General features: G+C 42.2%; 1 protein-coding gene across 1 annotated transcript; it reads right to left on the minus strand.

Moving 5' to 3' along the window:
- Nucleotides 1-1,899: 1,899 nt before the first annotated feature.
- On the minus strand, nt 1,900-8,770 carry wnt9b (wingless-type MMTV integration site family, member 9B; the record flags this gene model as incomplete). Its single annotated transcript, XM_080446306.1, has 4 exons — nt 1,900-3,877; nt 5,711-5,976; nt 7,720-7,973; nt 8,682-8,770. The coding sequence occupies 4 exons, from the start codon at nt 8,768-8,770 to the stop codon at nt 3,416-3,418; spliced, it is 1,071 nt and encodes a 356-aa protein (XP_080302432.1). The 3' UTR covers nt 1,900-3,415.
- Between the last annotated feature and the right edge of the window lie 244 nt (nt 8,771-9,014).

The following is a 9,014-nucleotide window of genomic DNA, read 5'->3' on the forward strand; positions in this document are numbered from 1 at the left end:
TCATGGACTAAGATGGGAGCTACAGTATGTATCTGCAAAAACAAAGGGTCCGTTGAAGAAACAAATGCACATTATTTATTTCATGCTTTTGTATTTATTTTAAATTATCGGATGGACAATGGAGTGTATTGTAGAGTTTACAAGGGCCAAAGTGCCGTGAAGCTCACTCAAGACATGTACAGTATAATGCTACGTAATGCTATGTTTTTGGAAGCGCCGTTGTACATTTCTATCCATGACATTCCTTTAGGAAACGATTAACCTCAAAAGAACATGGGATAGCCACAAATAGGCAAGCTTACCATTTTTATGAGAAATATAGTGTTTCTTTTACAGACGGATATTATACCTCCTATGAAACATAGAGTATGTTTATCACTCCACCGTACCAAATAGGATTTGTAAGGCTGTTAAACTTATGAGTAGTCTCTCAATTTCAATTTCCTTGTACCATACAAGGAAATTCCATAGTCCCCCTAGACAGTGTGTGTATAAAGAGTGTGTAAAGTGACTTTAACGTCACTTTACACACAAACGTCACAACAGGGAACTAAACTTTACCTCTGTAAATAGTTAACCACTTAAGCTCTATTTTATGCTTTGCTGTATGGTGGCGTTATGCACGTTTTTGTGATATACCCAAAATAGGCACACCATGATGAAAGTGGTTAATTGGGGTCAAACGCTCTATATTTTTGTAGACAACATTCTTCAAGATCATCATCCCTGTCATCATAACCATTATCATTGTCATCATGCTTAGTGTGCTGGCCAGAGGCAGAACACCTGTGTGTGTGTGTGTGTGTGTGTGTGTGTGTGTGTGTGTGTGTGTGTGTGTGTGTGTGTGTGTGTGTGTGTGTGTGTGTGTGTGTGTGTGTGTGTGTGTGTGTGTGTGTGTGTGTGTGTGTGTAATGTGTTCATGCGTGTGCCCCCCTCCCTCGTTACTGGGCGGTTGAGGGTGATGCAGTGAGTCCACGACCACAGTCCTTTCAGATGAAAAGGAGGGCAGGGCTGTGTGATTAGGAAGTGGTTTGGCCACATAGATGGAGAGAGCAGAGTTCCAGGCAGGTGTACATCTATGGCCTTCTTGTTGCGTGCATACTGTAGGCCTACGCTGTAAAATTCTGAGTATTAATGTAATAATAATAATAATAATAATACCTGAGATTTATATAGCGCTTTTCTAATACTCAAAGTCGCTTTACATGTTAAACTAAGTAGAGCAAAATAAAAACAGAACTTTAATAATAGAATACAGAGAATAAAGTTAAAAAGTTAAAAAGGCTGCAGTAACTCTTGAGAGTGCACAAATGGCGCCAAATGGACCCTTAAGGGTTGTTTAATTTGGTCCTTTGGTTAACACAAATTGCATTACCATAAATAGGCCCATTCCAGGTCCATTTGGTTCCATTTGTACACTCTCAAGAGTTACAGTAACACTCAGACAAGCACCGTTGCATTGAAGTGGAAAGGATGAGCTGTTACAGCTAAACAAGTGACGACAAATACAATAGTTCTTACAAATGTATGTTCATTTATTTATCTTAATTTCTTTTTAAATAATAATGTAATGAAACAATATATATATATATATATATATATATATATATATATATATATATATATATATATATATATATATATATATATATATATATATATGACATCAGTCATATATATATATATATATATATATATATATATATATATATATTCATACACACACACACACACATATATATACATACACACATATATATATACATACACACATATATACAAACACATACACACACACAGACACACATACAGTACAAATATTGTGGAAATGTAAGGTTATATCAACAAACAAGGATTGTACAATTATAAAATGTGAACTTGTAAGACGATGATGAGAGATGCAAAGGAAAATACAGCTATTTGCAAAGGAAATAACAAAAAAATCAATGATAATTGCCCAACGACGATGTGAGGTAGAAAAATAAGATTCCACATTGTCACATGCTTGGAGCCCTGATATGAGTTATAGTCATATTATACATACAACCCAGTATCATTCAAAGGAAACATAAAATGGCCCATAGAATAAAGCCCTTGGGGCAGACATGCACCTTTGACCTGTAGTCATGCAGTAAATACTACCATTTTCTCTGATTGGTGATTGGGAAAATTAGGAACAAGATTGGCCCATTTCAGGCATTTTACAACAAAGATGTGCCTAAATTAGACTTTTAAGAGCATATGGTTTGGTTAAGCCATTATGGACATGAAAGCATACATGCCTCTATATAAATCTTCAAAAAGAGTAAGAGTAGAGGGTTGATATGTCCAGCAATAAACCTTTTTTCTTTTTCTTTTAAAGTGTTTGGTGATTGCCACACTGTTGATACATTCCCTTTATATTTCCCTTTACTCTATTGAGAACACATTAGGCTACATGCAGAGATTTCCATAGACATTTCCATAAGAGCAACTGATGTTTCTTTTCACAATAACCCTGCTCATGCTTGTGGCTACCATGCATATCAGCGACATCAGCAATTTCTCTTGTTGCTTCCAGTGATTTTATGAAGACATTAAAAAAAGTATTAAAAAGTATTTTTCTAACCTCTAAGCTTAATAATTAAGGCCATCTTAAGTGCTTTTTATACAAATAAATGCACTCATATGCTGCTCCACAGCAGAAAAACACAGCAGACAGAAAGACAGACAGGGAGATGTTCCAGATTCCTTTAAGGCCCTTTTAACCTTACAAGGCAAGACACTCAATTACAAGAACTTTAAAAGTATAAAGCAGCAGTTAGACAGATATCATAATAGATACAATAAATAGACAAACGGAAAGAACCAATGAAATTACAACACATCAAAGTTACTGTTAGAGCTCCCCCACAGATGAGATTGACATAATAATGCTGGAGATATCCAGTCCTGTCCAGTACCTGTTTAAGAGCTCATCCCAGAGGGCAACCTTTACCCTCTTTCCCACAAGTGAGGTATCCCCCCCAGTGCATTCAGAGAAAAAAAAAAGGAAAGTGGTTTTGAAACATTCCTCACCCAAGCGACTATGAAAGTTTGGTGACAATTACCAAATAACCGGCAACATTAAAACCATCAGGAATTTATGTGATTCCCAAAATAACGCTTCCCAAAATTGGATTGTGGAATGGCATCTGTAAAGACATGCCCAAAATGTGAAATCCGTCAGAGTAATGTCTGTAAGAGATTGCAGTTCAGCCACCTCAACATGTCACAGGGCAGTTCTAGTGTGGAATAAGACAGATGATCAAATTCCTCTCTCAAATTCATTCACTTATTAAAGGAATGTCCTTTTCTAATAACCTTTGCAAGTCCTTACATTGCTCCCTACATATATTTCTTCTTCCGTTTAGTCATTCACGTCTGCCTGACTCTCTTAGGTTTTCTTGCAGGTGTAGACCTCCTCCTCCCTGACACAGGTTTGACACTCCACGTGGCAGCACCAGCGCACCTGGCAGTGGCAAGAGAGGGTGGTGAGGCGCATGGCAGTGTTGTAGCCGCGCCCGCAGCAGAGACTATGGCAGCTGGTGTCCTTGGCGCATGTTCGGCCGGCTGTGCCCGGGGAATAGCGGGAGGGCCTGCAGAAGCTTGGGGAGTCCTCCAGGAAGACCAGGTCAGTATTGCGAAGGTTCTGGCCATGTCGACGGGACCCTGCCAGCTCTGTCTCGCCAGTGGCCGCATTGGTGACACTCAGCACCCGCACTGCGTTGTCGTAGCGGAACTTAAGGAGCCGCCCGGTATCGTGGAAGGGGGACAGCTGCTTCCAGCAAGTCCGCACCGCACAGGAGCCGGAGACGCCATGACACTTGCAGGTGGTCTTCAGCCCGCTCTTCACCGCCTGAGAGTGGAGAAAAAAACGACACAGGAGGGGAACAGGGGAAGAAATGTCAGGTTCCTCAGTCTGATTCATTGCCTTGGCCTCTTATCTCGGGGGCCTATCTAAGCCGAGTGAACCTGTTTCCTGCAAGGCGGGGGGGGGGGGGGGGGGGGTAGGGAGTTAAGGGTGGATGGTTGGTGGTTAGCAAGTGGCTCATTGTAAATGTTTCAGGTAATGGATTGGATTGCGGGGGACTGCTCATCATGTCATATTTCATTTACCTAGCATCGCTCACTTGGACAACGCCTGCGGAGTCGTTTTTCTCAATGTGTTGAAACTAGCTCTTTCTGTCTGGTTCTCTCTTGTCTCCCCTCTCTGAAGCCTGAGGCACAGGTGACAAAACAGCACAGACAGAGGAATCTCTCCACCCTGTTCTCTGTACATGCCTGATCACGGAATAACCATCGATAAGTATTTAAGAAAGAAAAGTGCCAAAAGAAAATTGCCAATGGGTGATGGTGTCCCTTGCTTCTCAGTTAATAGTTCTGAGTTTGATGGTTGGTGATGAGTGCTCAATCAGCGAGCCAGATAGCTCCTGACTTGTGGGGCCAGATACAGGTCATTATGGCAAGGGGGGGGGGGGGTGTTGGTTTGGTGGGAGGAGGGGCCCAGGGCGTACTTTTGGGTTGAAGAGTTCTGCTCAATTCCGCCCTTTGCAGGTATGAACCCCCCGGGGGGCTTCGTTTTTTTGTTAACACGAAGTCTCCTGGTCTCTCTCTCTGTAGGAGTGTAGGCCACAGCGATGCAAGGTGAGGAAAACGTTTAACTCAGCAAAGATCAGATAAGATAGGTGCCTTTTAGTTCATCCTGCTTTTGTTTTTGTTTTCTTTTCCTCTGTTTCTCCTCTCCTAGTCTCTGCCTCCTCAGGTGTGGGGTACAGGGGTAGAGCCCCAGGGCCTGCTATTTTGAAGCTCCACAGTAGTGGTTATGAACATTATGTGGATTTATCACTGCAGCACAGTGATCCCGTCGGTGGAAAAAATGCTCGCTCGTATATTAAAAGAGGCCACAGTTATAATCGTTCTCCCTGACGTGAGACCTTTAATTTTGTGTAGGCCTGCACACAGCAAGCTTTATCATGCCTGAGAACACCTGGCTCCCACCGTCTCACAGTCGCCTTGTCTCCCTGACTGTTACGCTGCCTCACCCACCGCTTCTGTACGCACCAAGGCCAATGACTGAGGGAGCGTAATGGGGGAGTCGATCTGGCTGGCACTGGGCAAAATATGCAGGTGAGGATAACTATGCGATTCCCTTTCACAGTGCAAGAGTGTGACAGAGGAATAATTGTAGAGTAAAATTGTAGCCTAACTAATTGAGCTAAGTGGGGCCCTGGTGCGGCCTATGTTTATGATGCCTTGGGCTTGGGAGGTGACGTGAAAGTACATACAATATACATGTACAGAATGAGGCTCCAGGTACCGTAAAATTTCACAATTCTACCCTATAGACCAGTGGTTCTAAAACGTTTTCATGTCAAGGATCCCCAAATTAATATGTATTAATTGGACAAATTTCGTCCACGGCCCCCCACCTGAAAATGGACTGAAAAGGTTTTCAAGATGATATAAACAGCAGATCTACAAGCATGCAACACGCGTTGTGAGCTTGTAGATCAGCTATTTTCAAATAGCCGATGCATATAGGGTTAAAGTGACTAAACACATTTTGATGCTAATGCTATATTAAATAATTTTGCTGGGGACCCCCCCCAAGAACCCCCCGGGGGTCCCCGGACCGCACTTTGAGAACCACTGCTATAGACCCTTGTTTGTATTCATCATCCACACTCACCCGGACTCCGACGTTGATGTTGTGGCCATCAATCTGTGCCCTTAGGTCTTTACTGACCCTCTTTTGCCCCAGGAACTTCTTGAGAAACTTGGTGCTATATTTCAGGTTGTCACCACAGACCCCCCACTGCCACGCTTCTCGGTGCTGCAGTCCAGGGGAGTCGTCACATGTGCACCTCTCCATCCGGCCCGAGCTGCAGGCTTTGGCGAGTGCGTGAGACAATGCAGCCGAGGACACTGCCAGTAGAAAAGCAGTCTCCTTAAACCCTGGGAAAGAATGAATAAGGCTTTTTAGGCTGTAGGTTTGTTTTTAACCCATTAAGGCCTGAGTTGCTATATCAGTGGTTCTAAAACTTTGTCATGTCAAGGACCCCCCGAAAAATATATATATTTGTCCGCCGACCTCCATCTGAAAATGTTTTGTTCCAGGGACACCCAGAAGCAAAGATTTGAGTTACAAATGTTCGCTTTAAAAATATATATATTCAAAGATTTGCACACATGTTCACGATTTTTCAAAAATAGCAGATCTACCAGCTTGTATATCTGCTATTTTTTAATAGCCAAAGTATAAAATAATGGTTAAAGTGGTTAAAATCTAAAATGACAGATGCTTTCCCCGGTCTTAATGGGTTAACAAAGCCGTAAAAGGCTCTGAACCCAAGGACTGAAAACGTTTCTGATTAAACATTCAAAGATGCAATACTTTATAATACCATTTTCGATGAGACATTGATTGACTAGGTGTGTGCTCGGGGTAGACAAAACATGACATACAGTGTTTGCAATGTTGTCAGTAAACATTTATAATAATTGGATTAATATTAGTTGTTTCAAGCCCTTGAAAATATAACTGAGGCCTCACAACAACAACATCAATGATTTAATGAATTTTTAGAATTACAAAGTTGTGTCATGATTCTCTCTCCGACCTTTCCTTCTGGTTATGCACTGTTATTTGCTTACCCCAGAGCTATCACCAGGGTATATTTTGATCCAATTAATTATTATTTTGACTAGGAAGGATTTTCCCAGATGAAAGTGAGTAATCACACCACCCTTTTCCTCTGGGAATGGGCGCTTTCCCGAGATAAAAATAACCACGTAGCTTGTGTGCTCCCCACCGCAGCGGATTCCTTGGCTCTCTAGTCCCTCATTACTTCGATGCTGACCTGTTCATGTTCTTCCCGCATGCTGATATCCATATGCATAAGTACTTGAAAATTCTGAAGCGCTTTTCTGTGGCTATGAACCTGCAGGAACTTGAGCTATGTAGGCAACATGATGATTTATTAGAGTCTAAACTTTTTTTCATATGTAAGCTATCAACTGGCATGCTTCCAAACCGCGTGCTTATCTTAAGTATAGAAGGTTTCAGTAAAGTACAAGGCTATTGTTCTAATCCAAGGAATGGGTTCATCTATTGTTGGAGTAATTGTTCAAGTAGAAAGTAGTAGACCCTATAGTCTCTCCTTAAAAGCCTTTAAAAGTGAACAACTTAAAGTTATGCAGTTTGACTTTTTTCCCCCTCTATTTTGTTTCTTGGTGGTTCTCAACCTGTGGCCCATGAGTTTGGGGGAGACCCCAGATGACAGTAAAGTTTAAGTGATAATTTAAGGACTTTTAAGACATTAAAAAAACATTGAAATTAAAAAGGATCTAAAGTAATCAACAAACTATAGGCTACTATAAAATCTGATCAAACATTGGTCAAATTGTCAAATAATTTAAGAAAATAGCCTCTCACAATCTCACAACACCTCAATGGGAGGTGTTGTAAGCTTGTAGGTCTGCTATTTTCTATCTGTGGAACTGAGGCAAACTAAATGTAATGCCTCAACTCCTACAATTCCAAGTGCTTGTCAGGGGGGGGGGGTCCACAGTTCAAATATGATTATGTTGGGGGGGTCCCCATTCCCCAGTTCAAATAGGATTATTTTGGGGGGGTTGCGGCCTGAAAAGGTTGAGAACCACTGGCCTGATATATTCTCACATTATAGGCTTGCTTACCTCTTTTCAGAAGACTTCCCCGGCCGTCCAGGCTACAGTTCCAGCGCTCATTCCTAAACTGATAGCGACACTCCAGAAGGCTCAGACGCACTGACTCTCGCAGAGTCTCAGCTAAGCCCGGCTCCCGTCGACACAGTCTCTTCTGCCGGCGAGTCAGAGTCATCTGCTCGCATTGCTTCAGGTGAGCCTTGCCTGTTGGAGAGTCACTGGAGTATGGGCCTGGTAAGAAGACCAAGGGTTCTCGACCTGTCAGCCTGATAAAGACAGCACATTAAAGACAATTGTAAGCCTGGTGCTGCTGGCCAGAGTTACATTATGCGTAATTATTCATTTTAACCATGGGCAACTGATGATTTTATAAGAGTAAATTATCCAAAATATTAAGCTATTGGCCCGCCCCTTTCATAGTGCGCGAATATAGCCATCAATAATAAACACAAGGAAAATGAAAAGCCATAGCCAGAATGTTTCACGAGCGATATCGTCATCCGTAAATAACAGCTGTAGGCTACTTAAGAAAATATGGGCCTCATCTATTGAATACATTATTTGAAACGGTATAGCCTATTTTTTTTTTGCATTACTCAAACATAATTTACAATTAAATCTATTGATACTGTACGTAAATAATCGGCAATTCAAAACAATACATTAATGAGCCTCATAATTTAAAGCAAGATAGGCTACACACCTGGGTATAGCCTATTTGATCATCATCACACTTTGCACCAATTAAGTCAACATGGCAGTTCATAATGTTTCGTCAATAAACTTGTCAAACAAATCGTAAAAAACAAAATAGTAGCCTAATAGTAACAATGAAATTGAGTGTGCGTAATTACGCGTGCGTAATTTGGTAAGGGGGGGGGGGCAGGCCTATTTAATATTCTTGCATTTCGAGCCCTCTCTCTAAGCAAACGGCTGTGCAGGTTGAAGAAAATAGAAAGGTTTTAGTGTCTGACCCGAAATAAGCTGCTGTGTGCGAGAGAAGGATGCTGAGTGCAATGATGAATCGCAGTAAGCAGGCGGTCCCTGGGAGCCTGGAGCACATGATGACGGGCTGGCGCTGCTCTTCATCTCGCTGATTCTGCACGGAGAAAGTTAGTGCCGTCCGTCCGGTCGGCGCACCGCTTTAAATAAGTGGCCCACACACACCAACTCCCAATGCACTGCAGCGACAGGCAGAGGCAAGGCCTTTGGGGAGCTCATCGTCTGCCTGCACGCTCATTGGATTCTCTGAAGATCTCTCTGTCCCTCCCACTGTAGCGCCACCCAAGTGGAATGACAGGTAGGCC

The sequence above is a fragment of the Gymnoscopelus braueri genome, assembly GCF_963280865.1.
Source record: "Gymnoscopelus braueri genome assembly, chromosome: 13".
Taxonomy (NCBI): Eukaryota; Metazoa; Chordata; class Actinopteri; order Myctophiformes; family Myctophidae; genus Gymnoscopelus; species Gymnoscopelus braueri.